General features: G+C 41.5%; 1 protein-coding gene across 1 annotated transcript in view; it reads left to right on the forward strand.

The window, feature by feature from the left end:
• Positions 1-16,763, forward strand: part of clybl (citrate lyase beta like) — a 71,939-nt gene extending 55,176 nt beyond the window's left edge. Inside the window, exons 4-8 of the mRNA XM_084908346.1 lie at positions 3,940-4,041; positions 5,407-5,500; positions 6,146-6,313; positions 10,171-10,295; positions 11,478-16,763. Coding sequence (XP_084764472.1) covers positions 3,940-4,041; positions 5,407-5,500; positions 6,146-6,313; positions 10,171-10,295; positions 11,478-11,573 — 585 coding nt within the window. The 3' untranslated portion in view covers positions 11,574-16,763. The remainder of the gene's footprint in view (positions 1-3,939; positions 4,042-5,406; positions 5,501-6,145; positions 6,314-10,170; positions 10,296-11,477) is intronic.
• Positions 16,764-25,114: the final 8,351 nt, after the last annotated feature.

Raw genomic sequence — 25,114 nt, forward strand, 5'->3', positions numbered from 1 at the left:
GATATTAAAAACATTGATTCTCTGAAAAAGGTCGCTAAACTGAATTGATAAATCTAATATGAAGCAATAGTGTCAGATGTTTTCCTGGTATTGGCCCTACCTCTGCTTTCTATAAATTAGAGGTAGAGCCAATACCAGGAAAACAAACCAAGATGGCAAAGACCAGGAAAACAGATGTAGAGAAGTCAAGCCCCAAAAAGTCAGCAGACATTGACATCATTAATGCAGACCTGTATGATCAGCTCCAGTCACATGCCAGGGTAAACAAGATTTATTCCCAGTCTACTTACTGTTTGCATCGACATCATTTGCTGACCTTCATTTTCATAAAAAAGGCACGGTGCTCGAACTACGTCTAAATGCTTTTCTTGCTGTCACTTTGCATTGAGTACCCCAAGCAAGCAATGCAAAGTGGGGGATATAGCTTTTAAAGTAACATTTTCTGGTCTCTACTATATCAAGCCGCATGTATTCAGAACAGTTACAGTTGATTAAACAAGCGCGACACGTTGTGATATGTTTAGAGGAGAGGTAATCTGTAGTAAAGGTGTATGTCTAGTCTGCTTCTTTTTTTTTCTTTTTGCCTCTGTGTTATTACATACATGCACGCACGCACACATTTATGCTCATACTTGGTCTGAGGGAAGGAGCAGGAAGTTTTTAACTAGTGGCTTTAATTATAACATGTCTATTTCCTGCTGCCCTTTCTTTCTTGCAAGTATAATTGCTGACAGGTGTTCACTAATTCTCTCCCCTAGCTCCTTTCTCCCTTGGCTGCTTTTCTTCACTTAAGAAAGTCTTTTTTTTTTTTTTTTTACTTTAAAAAAATCCACTTGTGTTGTTATGCTGTGACTCAGCCAATTTAGAAAGCTTTAAGTTGTGGATAACTGTCTGTTTATGTTATGTGGTGTTTTTTTTTTTAATATTAATGCAAAAACTTGAATTAAGTTCGCCCTTTATATTGTTACTGTACCCCTTGAGAGAAAAAGCCTGTAGGTAGCTTGCTTGTTTTAAGCATTTGATTTATTTGCCAGTATGATTTTTGCATCAGTTGGTGCATATGTACCCTTAGACAAAGTGAACTTGGTGGCACTCGATGAGGGCCTGAGTCTTATCTTTATCCCATCCCTCCCAACTTTTTCACTCTCTCGCCGCTTTGTACTTTTCTTGTGCGTCTGTGTGCGCATTCGTGTTCCTTGTGTTGTAAACAAGTGTCTGATTTTCTCCACTCTTGTAAGGCAGTGCAGTAAATCCCCTCACTTGTTTATTTTCCTCCCTTTTTATTGATATTAGCTCAGGAACCTCCAGACTGATTTGTCGCTAAAAGATGGACTTGCTTGTTTCTCTTTGTGTGGAAATCTTTTCCTCTGTCTTTCTCCTCTCCTCCGGCCCTTGTGTGACTGACAGGCCTTATTGGGCTGTAACAGGCGTAACTCCCTCCTTTGTTTGAATACAATTCTCACAAAGATTTCGGAGCCGTGTGCATTCTTTGCCCACCACACTATTTGGTGTGCACTGGGACCAAAAGAATCGCACCCTGTCCCGCTCCTCCTCCTCTGCTCCTCCTCCTGTCCCCTCCCCTCATCCCTTTCTCCGCTTCCCCTCTGTGAAATGAACACTTCAGCTGGCCGGAAACATTTAATCTGGCCCCCTTTTGAAGAAAATTAATTGAAACTTGTCCCACTATAGCCTCCTTTCTCTAGCTCTATCTCCCCCTCCTTCTCTTTTCATGATTGGGTGGCGAAATTATCAGAGACCTTGTTTGCAGCGTGGCTTTGAATGAAGAGAAGAGGTGTTATTTCTTCTTTTAACGTTACTTCTTTTTTCCCTTTTTGGGGGGGAATAACATTTTAAACAGGTCCTAGTTTTAAGAGCCATTGATAGCTAATGGTTGCTGCACCCATCCGAGTACCAGTGAACAAGGACTGTAGTACCTCTTGTATGCAGTGTAAATCAGACCCTTAAAGTGTATAATAGCTGAAGAGGAGAATACAGCAGAAGGACATAAACATGTAATCAGAAAGCCTCGGAGGCTTTTCAGCCGGCGGTACTGCGTGGAGCTGTCATTTGTTTCCCTTTGGTGGAAACCAAACAGTCCACTCAGCCTTGTTAGGGTTTGCATGGCGCAGCGTTTTGGTGGTAATCTCCGTGTGTAATATCAGATAGGTTTCCCCACAACAGGCCATATCTATCTAGTTTCCTCTGTCACAGAAATAGGTTTATCTACACCCTCTTTTCACACTCCCTCTCAGACCCCCGCACCCCTTCCTGTGTTTGTGAAGGAGGGGGGGGGGATATTATGCTAAGCCCCCAGCGTTAGTTTTTATGTTGCCATAGCAACCTTGCTCCCACAGGGTTGTGACCTCAGATGATTACAGTACAAAGCCTATTGGGTCTTGAAAACCTCTTTGAAGATGAAAAGACTTTGATGGTTTGTATTTATGCAAATCTCTCAGATATGATTTATCCAACTGAGATTGAATGGAGAGATGATTAAAATTGCCCCTATTTTTTGAAATCCTTCAATGGAGGCCCACTCTTTCAGTTTTGAGAACAAGAGTGGTGAGTGTGAGCGTGGGGGTTATTTTGCTCTTCGTTTAGAAAAATAGTAGCGCCGTACCTGAGGTTATTTATAACCGTCCTTTCTTTTTTTTTTTCCCCCAGTGTGTCAAAGAGGAAGAAAACGGCATGGGGGGGAGGGTGGGGGGGACATGGAGGTAGACATTTCTACTCTGAGCTTTTGCACTCTCTTCTTTTTTGTCTTTTTTTTTTTTTTGTCTGGCTTTGAAAGGAAATATCTGACGGAGGGGGCTTTTGTGTGTTTCCAGATGATAGATTTAGGAATTTGGGCTACCCCACTGGCAGTCCAGGGCTAGCTGTGAACTGGTCTGTTGGAAAAAATTGGAATGCTTTGGTCTTCAAAGAATTAAACTTGGTTTTAAAGCCCTACTTAGGTGAGCTTGCATATTAGCAGGAGTCGTACAGGATAAAGGCCTCACCAAAATGTCACATCACACTCTGATTGTTGCTCCAGTCTCGCTGTTCCCTGCCACGGAGGAGGGACGCAAAACAGAATAATGTCACAGTAAAACACACTCAAAGACATCCTAAATCTTGTTTCTTCTCCCCTTTTCCGTATTTTGTTTCTTCTTTGGTTTTGCTGTGTGTGTGTGTGCATGTGCTGGGGCGTGCGTGTGCACATTTACATGTGTGCACACAGTCTCGGGGGAGCACATTCTGTAGTTGTGCAGAGCCTCTGAAAGAAGGTAGAGCAGAAGACTTCAGACGAAGGGGGGAACCCTGGTGATAATGTAAAATATTTCATTTCACTTGCTTTTGTTGCCGCTCTCCTGTGCTTGCTCTCTGCGCTATTTGAACCCTCATAGATGTGCCTCTGAATAAGGACCGAAATGGGAACAGTGCAAGTAATAAAGGTGTCAAGATTTGTATCAAAAGTGAGTTTTTGCACATTAAGATTTTTTTTTTCTCTCCACCTTCTCTGTCTTATCCCACAGTGACTTTTGAAAGATGTGTCAAATCATTTACGATTGTTACTGCTGAATATTTTTTTTCCTTCCAGTTTTTAAAATCACACACACAACCACACAATCGCTCTGTGCCTCAGATTTCTCTTTCTGTTGAGTTTTCTCATTCGCTTAACTAATAGTGCGCTGATAAGTCCACTGAGGGTTGCAGCAGAGTAGCTGCACAAATTATCCAAGAAATTGTAACTGGGTTTAAGATGATTATACATATGGAAATTCAATATTCCTATGGTAAGTGTTAAGACATGTATCGAATGCTCCAAATAAGCACAAATATCCTGTGTATTATCTTGTACAGGGTAGCGAGAGCAAATGAGTTTATTGCATTCGCTTCACAAAAACAGTGGGTTTTGTTAATGAGTGCACGAGCATGAAATGGTCCCCGTGTGCTTAGTTTGTTGACAGGTTTCAGCACCACTTGAAAGGATGGGCACTGACAGAACCCATTCGCCTCATCACCTTTGTGGAAACCGCTGTGGGCCTGCTAAATTTTAAGGTAAATTACAAATAACATCTCCCCCCTCCACACACAAAAAAAGAAAAAGGAAAAAAAAACTGCATGCGTAAGACATTTTTCTGTTTGTCCATTGTTCACTTTAGATTAAAGACTGCATCAGTGAGCAGAGAACTCCACATGTCTAAAATAAAAGGGATTCAAAGCTTTCAGACTGTCCCCCTCAAAACGAGCCTTTTGAGGCTTTTTTTTTTCTACCTCTCCGTCGCGTGACCCTCTCTCTGTCTGTCCTCTTCAGACACGCTGACATTTTTTAATTAGAACCATTTTAATATCGTCACACTGCAAAAGTTCTTAATGATATTTCAGATAGCATCAAAGTGATTTTTTTTTTTTTTGTAGTAGTATTACAGCACGACCTTCAGCTACACGAGAAAAGAGGGCACGGTTTGGGGCATTTGGGGAGAAACCAGCTGTCATTGCTTCTTCTGATTTGTCTTTTCGTTCTTCAGCCTAATTCTGGGACTGTGGTTGGAAGTATATGTGTTTTGATGGCAGGGGGTGGCTCTGTGTGCTGTCTTGAGAACACCCTGTAATTTTTTTTTTTTTTTTTTACCCAGACTGAACCCAGGGTTACAAGCATGAAAAAAAACTCGCTGTGGCACAGCTAGTGGTGAAATTAATTTGGAGGCCAACAAAAGCAGGAAACATGTTCATATTGTTTCACAGCCTTCGCCACAGACAAACGCATTCAAAAGGGTTTCTTTCTTTTTTAAAGTTTTACTTTCCCCCGTAATAATTGGAGCCATTAGTCTTTGCTTTTGTTGTTGTTGTTTGATTTTTTTTTCAAATCTTTTTTGAAGAGCAATGAAATATAATTTGAAAAACTTTTTGTTTTCCTTTAGTAAAATAAAGCAGCTCCACAATGTGTTAGTGATTCGTGTTTTCTTAACACAAACTACTGTTCTGTTATATGCAAAAATGTAAACATTTAATCATTTAAATAAAAAAAAAAACAGGAAACATTTAAGGTTACTTTACAGGTTTTAAAAACTTTACTGCTTCAGTCTTAACAAATTAAACCTTGTGTAAAATAGCAGGGAGGCTTGATATGCAACTTTTCCTTAAGAGCCGCGAGCCAGGTGTCTGTTTACATACCTGCAGGTGGCACCTTTAGTGGGCTGGTATAATAATATGAGTCCTTGAGGAAAGAAAGCTTGGAGTGTAATTGGGAGAGATAAATGATGTGTGTTATTATATTACCTTTATGTTAAAGATTTCAGAAAGAGTAATTAGGATAGTTTTGTGATGACGAGTGTGAAATTAGGAGCATTTGTTACAATTTAGCCTGTTTTCGTCTGTTTTACTTTAACCCATCTCAATCGGGCTGGTGTTTGTTCTTTCCAGGTGGTGTGTGAGGAAATTCGCTCGCTTGGTCCTAAGGTTGGTCTGCACCATGATGGCGTGGTGTTCGGCTCTGATGACTTCTGTGCAAGCATAGGTAGCTATTTCACATTCTGACACTGCTGACCCCAAATTCTCTTATTCTCCTCCTGGATTCATGGCAGAGAAGATCAATTTGTGTAAAATGCACAAGCTTAGTTGCTAGTCTTTAAATATAGTGCATGTCACATTTTCTCAATTTTGAACACACAATTGCAGAACTGCAGGAAAAGGGAAGACATTTTTTTCCAGTCGAAATAAGGGATGATTTACAGACGTGGGATACCTAAGTGATAAATGTATAAATGTAAATGTGCTGGAACTCAAAGATCTAATTCACTGAATCAGGTCACATGAGTAAAAAAGGACATTGTGTCTAAATGATTATTCTTTGGTTTTTGTTTCTTGTCATTAAACCCAATGAGTAGGTTTGTTTTAAAGGACAGAGTTAATGGGTAATGAAGCACAGAGACCAGTGGTTAATAATCCCAATCGACTGTTTGGCAGCAAGAATCGGAAATGACAAAATAAACCTTGATTTTTTTTTATTACATGAAAGGATGTGTCAGTGTACTTTATGTAATACCTGCTGCTCATCGCCCATCACCGTTTCATCTAACCTACACCTACTTACAGATCAACAGCGTCTCTTTGAGATCTTGTCTGGCAAACTGTGCATGTGTCCTTGGACTTTTTTCATAAGGTGCCACACGGACCAAGGATGCCAGAGAGCTCCTTTATGCAAGGCAGAGGGTGGTTGTGACTGCCAAAGCCTTTGGGCTACAGGCTATTGACCTGGTCTACATCGACTACAAAGATGTGGAGGGGCTGAGGCAGCAGGCCAGAGAAGGCGCTCTCATGGGCTTCACAGGTAAAGTTTCTTGTTTCTTTATCTGAAATCTGCCCTTGTTCCTTCAAGTCCTGACTTGAGACATCACGTCTGTCACTGTGATTTACCTCTGATTTCTGCATTTGCTTCACATTGTTCTCATCTGTTGCTCTTAATTTATCTTCCTGAATATAGCATGGCAACGGGCATCCCTTACTTCCTGTTGCAAGCGGCATACAGGCAGTTCAGCTTTCACTCCCTCTGCCCTCTGTTACATGTGGGGTTTTTTTGTTTTGTTTTTTTCTCCAAATGAGAATGGGGAATGAACCAGCTGATAAATGCTTTAAAATGTTACATGAAACACTGTGGGAGGTGACAGAGCATCCTTTGGCTTTTCATTTGTTATTTATATACTTGTATTGCACACTGCAATGAAGATCTCCCATTTCTTTTGTGCCTGTATGAATGGGTGTGTGTGCACTTGAGTATGTATAATTAAAAGGAGTTATTAGTGTGTGATAGTGTGTCCATAGCCAGGTCATGCTTTTTGTGTGTGCGTGTGTCTGTGTGTGTATGTGTGTGTAGCCCTGCAGACTGCCTGCAACAGACCACAGAAGGCAGGACAACCTGTTCCCACAGTGTGTTTTTGCAGGCACTGGTCTTGCAATCCTGCAAATAATTCTTTGATATTTTTGTACCATTTTTTTAGATTTTAAAATCCAAAATATATGTAGCTTTTCCCCCCGTGTGGTGTAGATCCACATAAACTAAGGCAACACATGACTGAATTTCATGGATTTGTAATGGCTAGGATTTTTTATTTTTTATTTTTTTCCCCAGTTTCAGATCATTTTAGCAGAACAGCATCAGACATTAGTCGCCAATCACACTGGGAAAAGATGGAGAAAAAATAAGCACTGGCACCAAAAGCGTAAATCCCTTTGTACACTCTTCTGAACATCTACTCGACACACACGTTACCTTGCACTTAAAATCAACAAATCAGTCTGGAGTTGAGCTTCTTTTGTTGCTTTTGATTTTTTGGTTTTAGTTGTCTCATACAGAAACCCTTACAGGTGACCTCATTTGCCACCTCTATTCTCTGGTGCAGCATGTTTGTGTGCATGCTTTTGATTGTGTTTATCTCAGAATTACTCTATATTGCACTATAGCCAAGTGCCTTTTATTTTTATTTTACATTTTTCTTGTTTGTTTGTTTTAATTATGCTGCAATTTTACTCAGAATGTATATTATGTTTAGTACAGGGGTTCCTCACATTAATGCCATTATTAGACGTGTAATATACTGTTTTTGTTTAGTTGTTGGACTCGGCGTGATTCCAAGCGAACAGAGAATCAAAAGAAATCTGAAGTGTGGTTTACATGAAGCAAACGTTTTAAAAACAAATTAACAGAAACGGTCATTTGAAGAAATAAATGCTTTTGATTTGATATGGAGCAGAACTGTTTAAAGCAGTGGATTAGTGGCTTTCAAGCCATGGGCACTCTGTATAATCTTAGTTAGTAGCTATTACTGGCCCGAGTGTGCTTAAGCAATAATGCGGTGCAGCCAAAAGCTTCTACCTGTGCAGTAATTGACCTTGGCACTAACTAAGCCGCATACAGCACCCATTAGTGCTGAGCACGGAACACACTGTTCAAACGTAAACACTCGCTGCTGTTTACTGGTTAGCAGAAATTAAGCCAAACTCCTATGCAAATATATGTTGGGGAGGAATATCATCCGTTGAGTTCTTTATCAGTTCACTCTTTACTTTGTTAGCACTTTTTTTTTAATGCGCTATAAATCAGGTTCCTGTTAAGGCTCAGTGATCCCTGTGAAAATGTTTGCTGCTCAGAAACAGCACTGTTCCACAAATTCTCTGCTCTTAGGGACCACATTTCACTTCCATCTCTGGGACCCTGCCCATCATTCGCTTGAGAGCACTTTGCTAAATAGCAATCCTCCAATGAGATGCCAGCACCACATGGCAGGCCGGGATTGGCTGGAGGGCATGATTGATGTATTTTAGGAGAACCAATGGGTTGTAACTGAGGGCACCTGAGTCACCCTTGTCTGCTTCTTCGCTCTGTCATTCTCCCCTTGTCCTAAACAACCACACACACCCTCACACTGACGCAAATAGACACCCTCTTTCCGTATTATAAACCTGGTGGTTTTCTGTGTGGAAACATGCCCCCGTCTTCTGCCCAGAAGTAAAACAGGTGGCAGAGAAGGGTACACACACACACGTACACACACACACACACACACACTTGTCCTCCCTCACTTCTGATAGAAGGTAAACATACAGGCACAATGTTCCACTGAAAAATTATCACATAATATTTGCTTTCTACCTTTTTTTTTTATGTTGAAATGAATCAGAGTAACTGTTGCAGTGGCATATGCACAAACACATGCACACATGCACAAGCCTGCAGACATACAAGTACACATTCATACACAACTCCAGAGTGGCCTGGGGAGTCCTCGGGCTGTTTGTTCAACAGAAAATGTGCTGTCACAATCTCTGCTTCACACACTGAACCCCCATCAGCAGTCACTGGCAGTTCGCAAATACACACACACACACACACACAAACACACAGAATGGGTTTTTGAACATGTTTTGTCATATGCACACTTTCCTGAAAGGTGTCTATTTGTTACAAATGGCAGTTTATGAATTATGTGGGCTCATAAGTAATTGTTCGAGCCTTTAACGATGGCGTGTTGATTGTGCGAGCGCTGCGGGTTTGTCTAGGGTTAACCAGGGTGAGTGGAGCAGGATGAAGAGAGGGTTTCTCGCCTCGTCTCCCCTCCTTGCCTTTCCTCCTCTCTCCTGGGCCAAATCCCCCCCCCCCCCCCCCTTTTTTTTTTTTTTTTTTTTTTTTTTTTAGCCCGTGCAGCACGCCCGCCCGCTCAGCCACCTTGAAGGATTTGTTGTTGGCGACAGTGCTAAGCCCTAAAGTGTCGAGTTCCTGCTGGCTGCCTCAGAGCCGCCGTTCTCACCCAGACGTTTCATAACCTTAACTTATCACTACAAGTTTGATCTGCAAATGTACATGGGATTATGTCTGTGGCGTTCACCCACATTTAACTGAGAGGAAGTGGGAGCAGGAAGGTGGGGGGATTGTGGCAGATGGAGCCAGAAAATCCATGTTGGGATTCTGTTTAAGATCAGTGTCATTGTGAAGCCAGGGTTGCTGATCATATGGCATCCTAAAATTAAATATAGAAAAATGATACGTGTCAATTCAGACATCGGATTATTAACTGTTTCACTGTGGTTATAAAATTAACACTTTATATACATTGCACTGTCTTATTTAGCCTTGTTTTTCCTTGTCAATTTCCAGTGATTTCCTTACCTGTGTATGCCCACAAACTGTTCTTTCACAAACTGTTCTTTCATCAGTAAGTGTGTTTTTTCTAGATGACTTCCGTCATCTAGAAAAAACACACAAGTCTTACTAAGCATTTAGTGACATTTCTGCTTAACAGCAGGGCTGCAAGCAGAGCGGAGACACGTTTTATCTGTCATAACGCACAGTATCGTCTGGCCCCGTTCAGCTTCCTGACTATCGTCATTCTGAAACTTATACAATCCTCTCTTGCTTCTCCTCTCTCATTGCCCCTCGGCCTCAGTCCTTCCTAATTCTCAGCCTGCTTTTCTTTTTCTATCATCTTTGTGCAGCAGTTCACATGAAAATAAGCATTTTATCTGGTTTTAGTCGTGCACGAATTGTATTACTTCTATATCAACAAGTAAAAGCATTGTTTTTAGAACACATTCCTCTTCTTCTTCTTTTTTTGGTTTCATTTGAAGGCACTGAAACCCCGCTGTTATAATTGGCACAGTTAATTTTCTTTTTGTGTGTGTGTTTCTCCGTAGGTAAGCAGGTTATCCACCCAGGGCAGGTCCAAGCTGTGCAAGAAGAGTTCTCCCCCAGCAAGGAGAGGGTCCAGTGGGCCAAAGAGCTCATTGCTGCTTTTGACCAACATCAGAAGGAGGGAAAGGTAATGTTAACATCCTTTGCAAAAAGTAAAACTGCATTTTTTTTTTCAGACTTTGAAAAGTCAGTGGAGTTTCTCTGTGATGGCAGTGTTTTGGTCTAAAAATGTCTTAACATTTTTTCTCGTAGCTGATAAAATGTAAGTGTGAAGGTGATTTTATTAATTTGTTATAATTCATCAGCTCCATAGATGGGTGTGTCATTTGCCTTAAATGTCAATTTTTTTTTAACACAAAAAGTGATTCTGTATATTCTTCTTGGTTATTAGTTTGTTAGTATTGGCTCTTAATCGATTTTTATAGCAACTGTATTCAAGCTGCAGCGACAATTGAATTCCATTTTTATTCTTTTATAGAGTAATATTTTTTTGTGAATCATTCAGAAGATGCACTGACTGAAAACCTTTTTTATAAATGATGTAAGAGTATTTCAAGTGATCCCTCCCCCTTAAATGGTTGTGTCCAGGACAGTAAAATATCTGTGTCGACTGTCTGCTGACAGGTCCGAGGTCTTTCTCTGCTCTATCACTCAGACCGATCTTTTGTGATACACAATTTTTGTGATACACACCTCTGTAGTTCCAGAGAATACGTACTGTACACCCCTGGGTGACTCTCAGAGACAACATAGGAGGGTGGAGGGGTGGGGGGAGCTGGGCCAATTAAGTGTACAATATTATTGTTCCTAATTTAGTGCATGGTTGGATCCTGTGTGCTGAGCTCTGTGGTCTATCTGCTGAGGTAATACACAATCTGCCTACACCTCTCTCACTGCCAGGGCTGCTCCTACTAAGCATCGCCCGAGGGATTCATATCTTACCCATCCCTCTGCTGTGTATGCATGTGTACGTGTCTTTCTGTGTGTGAGAGGGGAGTGTGTACGTAATGGTTTGAATGGTGAGCAGGGTTTGTCCCTTTGTCTTACAATGTGACAGGTGCTTGCCTTTCATAATCTTTACCTCCAGCCACTGACAACAATTTTGACTAAAGGTTTTTTTTTCTGCAGATTTTTTGTTTTGACTAATATGTCTGCTGCTAAATGTCAGTTTAAGTAACACTCGAGGGTTATATTGTACGGCAGACATTCCGAGCATTCGTCATGCAAATCAGGATCAAATGCGTTTTATTGGGCACGTCTGATCTCATGTTTCTCTCTGTGTTCTCCCTTGTGTTGCAAACCTGTTCAGGGTGCGTTCACCTTCTGCGGCAGCATGATAGACATGCCCTCGCTGAAGCAGGCTCAGAACATAATAACACTCTCTGCCGCGGTGCCAAGGAAATAACACAACTGGTGAGAAGAAATGGCAGGAACCACACGACTAATCTGGGACGTGGAGGTCAAAGGAAACTGGAAAGGCTGCTGGTCTCGTGGCTAAAGTGACATTTCAAAAACTTTTCAGCCATCGTCTCATTGCTTCACAAAAATGCAGTGTGGAAACTGTGGATTTCATTTGTGATTTTTGTTTTTATTAAGGTTGATTTATGTAGCTTTTTTTTCCCTTTTAAAAAAAAAAACTGTTGTTAATTTTGCTGCTGAGGTCCAATTCACATTGTTTTCAGCAATACCAACTCTGCAACTACCATGTGTCGACAGTATTTGCCTCTTAAAACTCACTTACAAGGACTATTGCCCTTGCAGCTTTCTTGGCATGCTCTGCAGTGTGTGCGTGTGTGTGTGTCTGTGTGTGTGACCATGCCTCCTCTTTCTCCTAGGTCATGATAAATGCTCTCCCATCTCCACGGTCCAGGCAGCTGGGCAAAAGGGTAAACAAACACAACAAGCCACTGTTGTGGATCTATTCATTGGGCCCCAGACTTCAAGTCAGGCCTCAGCCCCCTGCGCAGGGTCTGACTCACAAACATCAAAGTCCTGCTTGCTTTTTAAAAAAAGAAAAGAAAAGAAAAACCCAGATGGAAGCGAATAAACTCACAATTTAGCTTTTTTTTTGGTATCATTCTCCTTAGTAATGGCATGCAGCTCTCTCTGTGACAGCTGTGAACCTGTGGTTGGTTGTGTGTTGATGGAGAAGGCGTGTGGCGTTAGGCTCACCATTAACTTCGACGAAAAAAGTGCACAAGCTGGTAGCAGTATTCTTTATATGAATCATTTATCTTGAGATTAAGGTGATCCGATATTAAATTGGCATCTAAGGAACTTTAATCTTATAAACAGCGAAACATAAAGATGAACTCGTTAGCGAGCGAGGCAGAGAAGTTTGTCTCATCACAAACAGAAGCATAAAGGGGCTTTGTGAAGTGCTTGTCCGTGTCTGACTTGCACAGACAGTGTAGTGGGTGTGATGTTAGAATGAGACAGATTAGTGGCCATGTTGCTCCAGCAGACCAGGACTGGGGCTTTGTCTCTCTCTGACTGTGGATAGGAGGATAATTGGGGGGGTGTTGAATGGTTAATACTACCATTGGTGACCATGGTAATGAAAGGCGCCATACCTCCTCTACCCCACCTCATCCACTTTCTGTCTCTCCCTTTCTCTCTCCATCTCTCTTTCTCTATCTCTATCTCTTACTGTATGATCTATTGTGTCTGGGGCAGGGTTGGTGTCTGTGCCAGGCCAGGCCCAGACAAAAAGATCGAAGCCACTCCTGGGTCCAGCCAAAGACCCTAACAGTAAGCTGTCTCTTTGGCATTTGGCCACATAATTTTTTCCCCCACCCCTTCAGTGTGTGTGTGTGTGTGTGTGTGTGTGTGTGTGTGTTTGTTGTCAACCAAATTATACCCTGAGATTGGTGGAAAACACTGCTGCTGTTTGACTTCCACTAAATAAACCTCCTCCCCAAAATATTACTTAGGTAGAGTTATTTTGCGAGGCTTTGTAGGTCATTCAGAACAGATCTTGGGCATCTTTATGCTCATCCTTGTGCCAAAAACTGTAGTAATTAAAAGAGATGAGTTCTTTTACCTCTGGGTTGCATTATGAGCTTTGATTGTGGTGTAACTCTGTTTCAAAATCACTTTCATCAAACTTTGAAGTACTTTACTTTAACTTTTTAAACTTTTAGGTGTTTTGTTATTGATGCATTTTTGATCTGAGTGAGAATTTTTAAAAAAAGCTGCAGAAATAAAGATAAAGCAAATGAATAAAATGATTGACTGTCTAAACAGCGTCAGTCCCCACTTTATATAATGCTGAGTCTTAAATATTCCCTCCATTTGTATACTTTATATTATGTATTCAGCAAACACACCTTGCTTTTAATGTGAAAGCATGCAGATGGATGAAATATTTAGTATACTTTAAATACATACATTGATTATTTTGATTAGTCAAGTTTTAGTTAGTTTTTTTGTAGCATTGCCGCCATTAATAAAATAACTGTTTAGAGCGCAGTAGAATGAGAGTCCAGCAATGACAGAGCGACCAGTCTGATGAGACAAGCTGGCTTTTCCAAGTTGCTCTGTGCCAACAGGTGTCCCCACAGACAGGAAGGCAGATTTCAGAGCAGAGGAAGCAGCACATGGCATCATGCAGCGACAAAGCAAAAAGGGCAGCTCGTCTGTGGCTGATCAGGAAATGATTTGGTCACTTTATGTTTTGAAAAAAAAAAAAAAAAAAAGAGCACAACACCCTCTGAAGGTTAATGAGCCACATATAATATCATGTTTACCTTCCGCCCAATGATCTTGTTATTATTGGGTATTTTTTAATCCCCCCCACCTGCCCTCCCCTCCTCGTCTACTGAAAGGTGAAACAAATGGTATTTTTGCACTTACTTAGATGACTTTCCAATTCGGTAACATTTGGAAAGGGGGGGGGGGCAGGCAAAGTGAACGATGTCAGTGACATCTCTGTAGATTAGAGGAATGCATCCCTGTCTGCCTGTGTAATTCTACATGACATTTCTATTATGTGTGGAACTGATAAAATCTTCCCAGCTCGCTCGACTGTTGTATTTAAATACATCTCTCCGGTATTCCCAGAGAGATTAAATTACAATTAACACGATTATAACCTCACAAAATTGTGACGGGAATCAATTAGGCTGCAAGCAGTATTTCATAGCCCGGTAATGTGTTGGTCGAGATTGCTTTCATAAATAATGAGGGACAGCGCAGGCGGAGAAAATGCATGTATGCAAAACACTGTCAGAAGAAAATTAAAACGAAATGTTTTACATATTTTTCCATTAATCTAAATGGGACCCGTGTGGCAAAGATAGTTTTATTCTAATTCCCCAGCCCGGGGATGCCCAAATAATGACTTGATGTTTTAATAGACTTGTAATGACAATATATGACAAACTAATTGCAGCAGAAGATTATTCTAAAGCAATAAAATACCTCGTTATTGCGCTTGGCGCACAGTTTGAGAAGTGTAAAGCTATTAGCAAAAACGGCTTAAAAATAAGGTGTGCACAGCTGCTCAATATAGAAACATTTCGTTTACGATAATTAACTCTTTTTCAATATTTAGTAATATTGTTTTAAATAAATGAGGACATTTTCAAAGTGACTGCGATAGGCCGTGTTTCTACGAAACTGTGACGGCACTGTTACAGATGCTTCTTAATTTTCATTATATCACTGCCCTCAGGCGCACAACCCCGCAAAAATGTTATCTCTTACCACGGACTGCTTATACAAAAAATAAATTATAATTATTAGTATTTTTTTAAAGGGCTTTAAATAAAAAGAAATTACTTTCTTTTTAGGTATCATCATGGCCTTGCAGAAATATAATTTTCAGGTGTTTTTTCTTTTCTTTTTTTAAGAGTAAAAATGTGGCACGTGTATTTGAAGTGCAGGTTGTGTCAAGTCACACAGAAATGCTCTACCTTTACTTTGATTTAGGGCTCTTTTTTTCTTTTAATATCAGCTGCTGTATTCTGAATGGTCTGCCTGCTTGGCAGCGTCCACACAATCTTCACTAACTCGTTCTTGGCGGAACCTTTTAAATTTCTCCCACTGATGGCAGGGGCATGTCCACTCTTCTTCGTCTGCTTCCCCCCTCCTCCCCTCCTCCCCCACCCCCAACATTGCGTTTGGGTGATATGAAATTCATCGCGGCCCTGTCTGTGCTGCGTGATTCATCTGGCACATGTGGACCATTACTAACTTCATTTGAGGAGACCTTTTGTCTGAGTGTCCCCGTCACCGAGTGAAGTCCGAGAGGATGGGATGGCGTGAGAGGAAATCAGGAGAGATATCAAACCCCAAGTTTCCTCTCACTTTTAAATTGTGCCATAAATATTTCCTTTAAAAAATGCAGTGTGTCTAAAACTATTCCATAAATTATATAATTTTCATGACCTTTTTTTCTTCCCAATGCAAGCCGAATAATGACGACACTTCATTCTCCTCACGGGTATAAATATTGTTCTAGTTTCTATCCACCTGCTAAAGACCCATCCTGACGATGATGGGCGGGATTTAACTGTATCTATTGAGCTGAAGCCCCCAAAGCCGCGCAGGCCTCTGAAGGCCCTCTTGGTTCTTTTGGATGTCCGGGGTGTGTCCGCTTAATGTCATCTGCATTTAGTGAAAGAAGATTGTGCAGTTTATTAACAGATGTCAGGCTGGTGAGATCTAACCTTTGGACGGGTTAGAGCTTGCCTTTGCCTTCAGAGCAAATTAGGAATGATGCCCTCAAAAGTTAACTTATGGTCAGATTTTATTATTTTTAAAGGTAAGTTTTTTAAAAGAAATCTAGGTGACTTTACCTTCCTCCAGGCTTTGTCTTGCTCGAACTTCCCCCTCGATTCACTTCTTTTTAACGGGCTCAGATCAAAGGGGCTGCCCGCCCCGACGGAGACCAGTAAAATCGGCCCGCTTTGTCTGCTGTTGCCAGGAGTAAGGACGGGTGTCCGGGAGGAGGAGAGGGAAGAGGGGTGGCATGGTAATGAGCCTCCTTATAGAGGCTCAAAAGTCTCAAAAAGTTATTTTCCCCCCTCTCAAATGTCCATCTGTCGTCACATTTTAATATCTATTTTTATTTCGTCTATTGACTTTACTGAATAATCAGTTTCATTTTGTTGTCGACTTCATTTCCGATGAATTACAAAAAGCAGTTTTAGAGCAGGCATACAAACAGGAGGCTGTCTTGTGCTGTCAGAATGTATATATGTATTTCTTCATATCCCATCTGTGGGCTTAATGAGACATCACCTCCATATTTGACTATTTTACCTGAATAAACTATGAAACCGATTCTGCTTAGTTTTGAGGGGGAAAAAGCCACTCGGTTTTTGTTTGTTTTATTGCAATGTCCCTGAATGCATTAGCAAGATAGACCAGTGGAAAGTTTACGCGATTGGGGCTGTGTGTGTGTGTGTGTGTGTGTGTATGGTCTTTAAAGAGGAGGGCCAGACATCAAATATCACACCTGCCTCTAAGAGTCGGTATCATCTCCAAATGTGTGATGGGTTATATATTTATGACTTGATAGCGATTAAAAAAAAGTTGAAAACAAACTTATTTATAGAAAGATTTACGGCTTCCTCACAACCTTGCAACTTTTTTTTTTTTTTAATCTTTTCTTTCTTTCTTTCTTTTTTCCTGGCAAAATATCTGCTGTGGTTGGGCACTGATGCGCATCCTGTGATCCTGCTCTCTACACGCCGTCCCTTTGTTCTGTTTACCTGAGCAATATCAATATCTGCTCATCCTCTATAAAAACGCCTTCACACTGGCTTCATTTGTCGAGTCACACATGACGGTTTGGAGCAGAACACACAAACACAAACGCACAACAACAACAAAAATGACAGTCGGAACTGTTAAAATGGAGCATAACTGACGAATAAGAGGCTGTAACAACTTTATCCTTCCGAGATAAAAGTTTAAAGGCGTGTTAAAAGGGTTGTGTTTCTCTGCTGCGCTCACAATTTGCATGGGAGAACAATACAAGGATTTTGCCTTGTTAAAAAAATCACTGAACTGTTTTAAAAGCGTCATAAAAGCAAAACGCAACGACGTGAATTCGGCATTATTTGCACTATTTTTATTTATTTATTTATTTTTACAATCTCGACAAAAACAGAAAATGAGGAGGAGGGGGAAAGCATGACTGATGTGGACCTTCCTCCCACTCCTCTCTCCTCTTTGAGCAGGTGGAGGCCTCGCACCTGCACCTGCGCACACAGCTGCGCGCACCTTGTTATTGCTGCCGCTGCTTGACGCACAGATGAGCACAGCGCAAACCCGACAACACAGTCCCGACAATATAAACCTCTCCAGTGCCACAGTTCTTAGCCTCAGCATGTTTCACTTCATTTTATAGAGAGACGCCAAAACATGCTCTCTTTCCAGGAACTGGATACGTATAAGCAATTTTCTATCCAAATAAGAAAGCAAATAAAATGCCTTCACCAAATTATCCTCCTCCTCCTTTTTAAAATTAAAAACAACAACAACAACAAAAAAAAACCTGTTAAGTGGGAATAATGCTGTATTTATCCCGGTCGTGTTGCCGTCTATCTCTTGTTTGTCATGCTCCGGACTTCAACATGACACCATCTAATCCAATTAAACACGATAACCCTGGACTCACTATTATTCTCCTCTTTTTTTCCCTTCGAGTTGCTGACAAGCACTCTTGGTTTTGTGTGAAAGAGAGAGTCAAGAGCCCTCTCTTAATCCCGGGCACGACTAGAAGTGATTGAAAAGTGAAAGAAACCCCTTATTGGTCCTCGAGCTGGATGGTGTGTTCTTTGTCCGGTCCTGTGGCTTTTTGTTCGGTACGGTCATCATGCATAGCAGCCCTTTAATTTAGGTCTTTAAAGGGAAATCACGTTTATTGAGCCGGTGGCAGTTATTCGTCTGCGTCAGCGAAGAATAGTTTATTGAAACAAAATGAATAAATCTCCAAACATCTAGAGTCTCTTTATTATCTCGCTAAATGGGAAAAACTTGTAATCCAAACAGCCCGCTAATTGGGATTTAGGAAACATTAATCGACGTCTAAAGTGTGCCTAATTTGCCCTTTTTTGTTTAAGCAGATTAGGCCTGTGTCTGTTATGAAAAAATAACTAGATAGCATTCAGCCCTGGCTTTTCGTCACCGCCTCCAACCCCTTAAACCTCAAACACAAATAAACGACTGGTTTTACGGCACCTTCTGGAATTAATTACTTTTTCCCCAGTATTCATTAAGCCACGTCTGGAGTAGAAACTTCCACCGATTCTTAATAAAAATACAATAAATAATCATAAAAATTGAAAATTCAGATGAACGAAATCAAAGTATCAAAATGAACTCGCCACAAATCAAATGCGTTCTTTTAAAAGTCGCGGGAATGCATTGCTGAGGATTTTATTCAGAGCTTCGTCTGAGCAGGCCGGTATAACATATTGTGGATGTGGCAAAAATGACAGGTAATTGACATTAATCCGCTCGCTCTGAGACTCAGGGGGGATCTAAAGTAAATGGGGATACGGTTAATGAAGCACCACTTGCCCTTTGGATCTCGGTCACAGTGTGCGGCGGGGAAGTTTGAAGAAACTTCATTCGTTTAACTTTTCCGACGTGCGTCATAAATAAAATGACGCAGGAGAGGGCTGGTGTGGGACTGCGCTGCAAATTACCAAATGAGAAACATTTCGGAGTGTCATTTGAGCGCATTCTGTTGCAGAAGAAGAAAAAAGTCACCAGCGACTCGGTGCAGCTTACTCTTTAAGTGATTACTCAGCGCATTGCGCCGCTTTAAATGACATCTCAGACGGCGTTGCGAAATTGGCGCTTGCCTAACCAACTCCAACCGTCCAGCAACCTGCATGGTCGTCATTATGCTTATTATCATGCATATTGGGAGCTCTCCCCATTGGAAGTGTGACGAGACAGACAGAGGCCAGGTGAGAGCGGTAGGTTTTCAGAGTGAGGAGTCGGACCTCGCCTCTTCACGCCGCTCGGTGCTACAGGGGCCTGCTTAATGAGGGCGCCTATGGGGGCCCTCCTGGATGGAGAAAAGTGTCCTAACCTCGTCACGGCCGGTCAGAATTGAAGCACCGACACCTGCGCGTCACCCTCCTCCTCCACCTCCTTCTTCTCCTCCTGCTCCTCCCCTCTAGCTCCCCCCCGGCAGGGTCTGCCACAGCCCCGCATCCCCGAGAGTTCATACTCTGTGTACAACTTTTGACAACGATAATGACGCGCATGGTGATGCTGAAAATCTAAGGAGGGGCTGTAGTAGGGAAATAAGAACTGTAGTAGTAGTGTGTGTAGGGGAGGGGGTGATTCTGGCTTTGCATTTCTCCTCAGGACCAACACACTCCTGATAGAAAAGCACCACTCTGCAGCCTCCCCACTGAAGTGATGAATACATAATTTGCAGGCTGGTCTTCTCACAATCCGATTCCGTTCAAATGCCTATGAAATGTGCGAGTGCTGGAGCTGTTAGAAGTGAACAGTGCACCAGCATAATTACCTCACGTTATGTGATAAATATTCCCCAGGTGAGAGTTACAGGTTATGTTTTACTTCTTTTTTTCCTTTTGGTGAACTATCAGTCATGTTAATAAAATATCACCATCTCTCAAGGCCTGTGTCACTAAGATGGATAAGCGTTGATGGTTTGTGAGCTATACTGTCATTTACAATGGCAAATGTCTGTGAAGGGCCAGAAAGGTCCCCGTCCCCAGTGGAGCTGGCCTAATTATACAATTAGTCTTGTGATTGGGACAGTCCCGCGCTAAGTGTCCTGTGGGACAAGCAGACACATTATGGCTGTCATCAGTGTCTTCACAGCAAGTAAAAGAGTGCTGTTTATGTCCTTAGATGGAGGTGGAGCGTTGTGATTTCTAGGCAGCGTTAAAACCAAACTTGCCCTTAAGTACAAAGTGTAAGGGAAATGTATGGCGGATGGAAATCTGTCAGGACACCATTACTGCCATAGGTCATCTTGGCATTCAATCGTTCATGTCTTAAGCCTCATCTGGGGCCTCAGCAGACCCAAACCACATCTCTTTGAAGCCCCAGGTCACATTGAGACCCCCATATCTCAATCTTATTGCCCATCCAGCCATATTTCCTTTCTGGCTTATCCCTGGCCAGTTGGAAACATCAAGACTCCACATTTTCTTCTGCTCATTCAGAGCCATATCGGTCACCGCCAAACCCAAGTATGTTTAAAAGAAGGGAATGGGTTTTCAGGCTGCTTATGATGTTTGGGATCCACGCAGACATCTCCATGAAGTCAGAGGGAGGTATTGGCACTGCATGGTTGAGGAAGCAGTGGTGCCTCCATACTCGAAGCTTTACTGCTAGCACACTGCCTTATCACATTGGATTAGAGCTCCTGCAGTGACCTCGAAGCTAAGGATGATTGGTAGCCAACTTCGCCAGTTTGCCCATGATGAACATATAGTGCTTCAGCGATGTAAAGACAGCGAGATGTTCGCAGGCAGAGCGCCAGTCACACTCTTATCTGGTGTTGGCACAAATAGCTCCTTGTCTTTTCTTTATTGACAGGACTGTGTCTTGAGCTCTCTTTGCTCCTCCTTATCTGGACATAACCCATAATTTTTTTGTCCTTTCCAAATATGCCCCGTCCTCCCTCTCCCCAGCTGCGACAGAGTGATTTTCACTCTCTAAATGCTGACCTTTTCTGCAATAAACCAGATGCATTCAGGGGCCGTCTTTCTGATGTTGCAAGCATGATAGTTCTCCACAAATTTGGTTCTGATATCAATCACTACAAGCAAAAGAGAGGCTGACGGAAAGAAAAAAGCTTTTTTTTTTTTTATAAAAGGCAATGAAATAAACTGGTGGACTGGCACTATGCTTCTGAAATCATTCTTAGCAATCAAAGATGGGTTTTAAGATATGTAAAGTGAGAAAAGGAAGGGTTATATATGGACTTGAATTTGATAAGCAGGGATTCAGGTGGTGAACGTAATCCCTATTTTTTGGAGAGGCCTCCAGTGTACTTGACCCAGGTCAGTGCATGAATATAAACTGGCTATATTATGGAGCTTGTGTCATGCCTTTTCCCTTTTTTCTTTTTTTTGGAGCTCAAATCAAAACATTTTTAATTTGATTGTGCTTTTATATCTGAAAGCAACCCTCATTTATGTGCCAGATATGAATCTGTTTCTTTTAGATATACCTAGTACCCTGTAAGCAGTTCCATCCCTGGGCACGAATCAAAATATCCTTGACTTAAAAAGTCCATCTGCTTCGCTTTGATTGAGCATATAGTTCACTGTTTCCCTCCACCCCTCTCATCCCTAGTTTCCAAGTACGATGAAGCCTACATCCTGCATTTAGAGGCTTTTAGGAAAGCCCTGTCATTCAATAAGAGACTACTGGGGCAGCATGCTCACGCTTATCTGCACTTTAGTTTCTACTTTCTGGCCGGTGGGCAATATAAGGGCCAGGTAGCAGGGCCTGGCTCATGCGGTTGTCCGTGGACGACCTTGCTCTCCTCACCTACTGCCTTGGAGTGGCTCCCAGTCCTGGGATGGGGGCTTTGGACCAGCACCAAGTCTCTACCCCCACAGATGTTACTGAGCCACCAGATATTATGTCAGTTTCTGAGTGATGTATCACACTCTTCTGAGTAGCAGTGCACCTGCAAAGTACCCATGATACATGTGACAACATAGGAAATCAGTTAAGTAACCCAGTCCCTAAAAGACTTAGTTAAAATGTTATAATTATGCCTCTACCAGTGACGCACTGATCGTTCATCCCAGAGATTATCTACCTCCTAAAGGACAAGGTAAAGACCAAAGTGTTTATCATCAGGGATGACTAACGTAGAGCTTACATTTAAAACAAAACAATACACAAATGTTTCTTGTTTAAGCGTTAGAATAAAAAAATATTTATTTGGCTTGAAAATATGCCACATGTAATTGTTTCAATTCATTCACATAGAATTATATTAGCTCTTCAAATTTAAATTTCACAGTGCTAACATTACAAATATCCACATGTGTATTGTGTTTCAAAGATGCCTGGCACTTGTTAGAAATGTGTTCTGTGAGCAGGGTTTTTACACTTCATTTGTGCTTTTTTTGCTTGAGTTTCTTTTTCTTGTGCCCCTCCAGAATATTTTTTAGGCTGAAAGCACAATAATTAGTCTTAATTCGATTAGTGTAATATATATAAAATATAGTCCTTATGGGGGACATTTTTTGGATATGTTTTAACCCAAAAAAGCATTTAAAATTAAGTCATGGAAAGCTTTTAAAAATGACTTTGAAACAGAAGAGCAAGCTCTTGTGTACACTCTGCCTGTATTAGTGGTACCACTTAACAAAAAGTTAGTCTAAATGTCAGAGCAAGAATAATTTTCCTCATCGCTCAGGTTCTGTTTATATAAAATGATAAAAGCGCCCAAACCTGCAAAGCTCCTACTTGTCTTTGTAGAACAGGCAAAATATTATAATGGGGAGAAAAAAAAACAACAACATATTTTTGCTATTAACGCTATAAACATGATGATGTGCTCACAGTAATTGATTTAATGAAGTTCCTATGAAACTAAAACCAAGTAGGCTACAGGTCAGTAGAGTAACCCCCCCTGCGTGCCCACTGTCAGATGTTTAAAGTCCCGGACTCCTTTGGGAAAGACATCAGGGCTAATAGGTGAAACCACAGCTGTTGATGTCGGGCTGAAGAGGAGCGACATTCCCCCTGCAGAAGTCCGAGAGCACCGAGTGTAAAAGCAGACGAAGAATTTTCACTTCTCCCAGCGTTCCCAATCCATGTTTCTGGAAAAAGAGTCCTTTCCCCTCCTCAACAAAAAAAGAAGAAAAAGAAAAAAAACGCAGATGTTTTAAATCGCATCCTTTAACTTGGAATTATCATTTTTTTCCTGCAGGTTGGAGTGCAAAGTATAAAACTTAATGGCTGCAGAGCAAACTGAAAAAGGGGCACTTTGATTCTGTTGGAGGAAAAAGAAGAGGAAAAAAAGGGAGGGGGTGGGGGGTATCGGCTCTAAAGGCAGCCTTGGAGTTGCGAATGTGGAAGTTAAGCGGGAGCCGTGCAACTGAAACTGAGCTGCCTTGTTTTCTGACATGCTCATAGACTTAAACTAGCTAGTAACCAGGTAGGGAGCTTTGAAAAATGGCAAAATGCCTGCACTGCAAATATGAAGCCAGTAAAAACAAAGTTCCCACTCACAGAAAGTTATGCACACAAACAGGTGGAATCCTGTGGCAAAGACGCTCTTTAGAGCTGTAAGTGCAGAGACACTGAACGTGCTCGTAAGTTACCACCATCATTCAGAAACATCAGTCTCCATTAACATTTGGCTCCACAGCAAGAACTGGCAGATAATGTAACGCTATTAACACTGTCTTTTTACTGGCTGCTAGTTTGTAAGGTTGATTCTCTTACTGATAGGAAATATTTAAAAAAAATAAAAATAATAAAAACCATTTCCACCCATCAGGACGTTTGTTTGAGCTGAGTAGGTGAACTGTGCGCTTACTTTAATAAACTGGTATCCATTTGACGTGAAATCCCTGCAGAATCTCGACATGTCAGATTTATTTAGCCATATTCCGTGTCTTATTTACAGGAGTGGGGGCTTACGATTATCACCCTCGTCTTCATTCTCATATTGAGGAAACGGGGGAAGTGTGATTTATTTATTTTTAGGTGAGATGGTAAAACGGGCCAGAGGTATCACAAGGTGTTGCTGTTCTGCTGTATGTGAATTCTGGGAGGTGGGAGGGTGAGAGGGGGTTAGTGTGAAGAGGTGCCGTTTGCGTCTCCGCACCTGATTTCTGCTTCCCCAAAACTAAAAGTAAAGTTAATTAAAGTATCTTTTTTTTTAACTCAACTTCTTTATCCTCCCTCTTCTGTCTCTCCTTCTTCTTGTACTTTATTCCCCTCCAAACCCAAGAGCACTTTTCTGTTGCCGTAAAGGTGATCCATGCGCACTGCAGTTTCTGGCGCAGGTACTCGGATCAAATCTCTTGCAGTCTTGAGTCGAGACTCTTAACTTTTGTGACCAAAAAAAAAAAAAAAGATCACTTCACATGCAATTTTGGCGAGCATTGTGCCGGCAGTATTCAGGAGATGGATAATGCTTGTAAACTCTGACAAGACGGCGTTTGTTTTGCCTCCACGCTCGTCTGAGAAATTATCGTTCAACCCCCTTTTAAAGGGGCGCGATTGAGAAGCAGCGGCGCTCTCACTGCGACTTCTTGCTTTGTCCTCTCCCAAGTGGCGTCTGCATGTCTGACTCTGCCGGTTACTGATTTGCAGGCAGTATGTTAAGGTGGCCCATGTAAGTGATTTTCACGGACATCCCTCTTAAGGAGAACAAATCGTTGACAAAGGAGTGCCTTTCCAATTCAACAGCGTCGTTAGGACAACCAAAAAAGTATTTCTCAGATAATAAGTTCTACTTCAAAGCGTTTCTCACTGAAGGGTGCCCGCTTCACTCCTTTTTTAAATGAACTCTCCCTCCTTTTAATGTCTCTGGTTATTTTTCATCGTGTTTATTTTGTAACATTCATTGAGCATTTGTTTCCAAACAGGACATACAAGAGCACGCTACTCCCTTGGCCCCTACCCCTTATATATATATATATATATATATATATATATATATATATATATATATATATAAAAGAAAAAAAGTCGAGGCACAAAACAAGAAGAGGCCCACAAGTGCGCATAGTTTGAATGAAGCGGCAGATAAAGTGTTCTCTTTTCTCCCCCCCATTTTTCTTTCTTTTTTTTTCTTGAGAAGGCAGCTGTAAAATTGATCAAGCTTGTGTAATACAAACTTGCCCTTTTATTAAAGCTTTGCGGTGCTGCTGTGATTATTATTATTATTATTTCCTCTTTGGCTGTAAAATTAGGTTCATTTAATGTTGTTTTACGCGACGGTGACGATTCCCTTGTGCG

This window comes from Perissodus microlepis, chromosome 16, assembly GCF_051167445.1.
Source record: "Perissodus microlepis isolate ML-2025 ecotype Zambia chromosome 16, ASM5116744v1, whole genome shotgun sequence".
NCBI lineage: Eukaryota > Metazoa > Chordata > Actinopteri > Cichliformes > Cichlidae > Perissodus > Perissodus microlepis.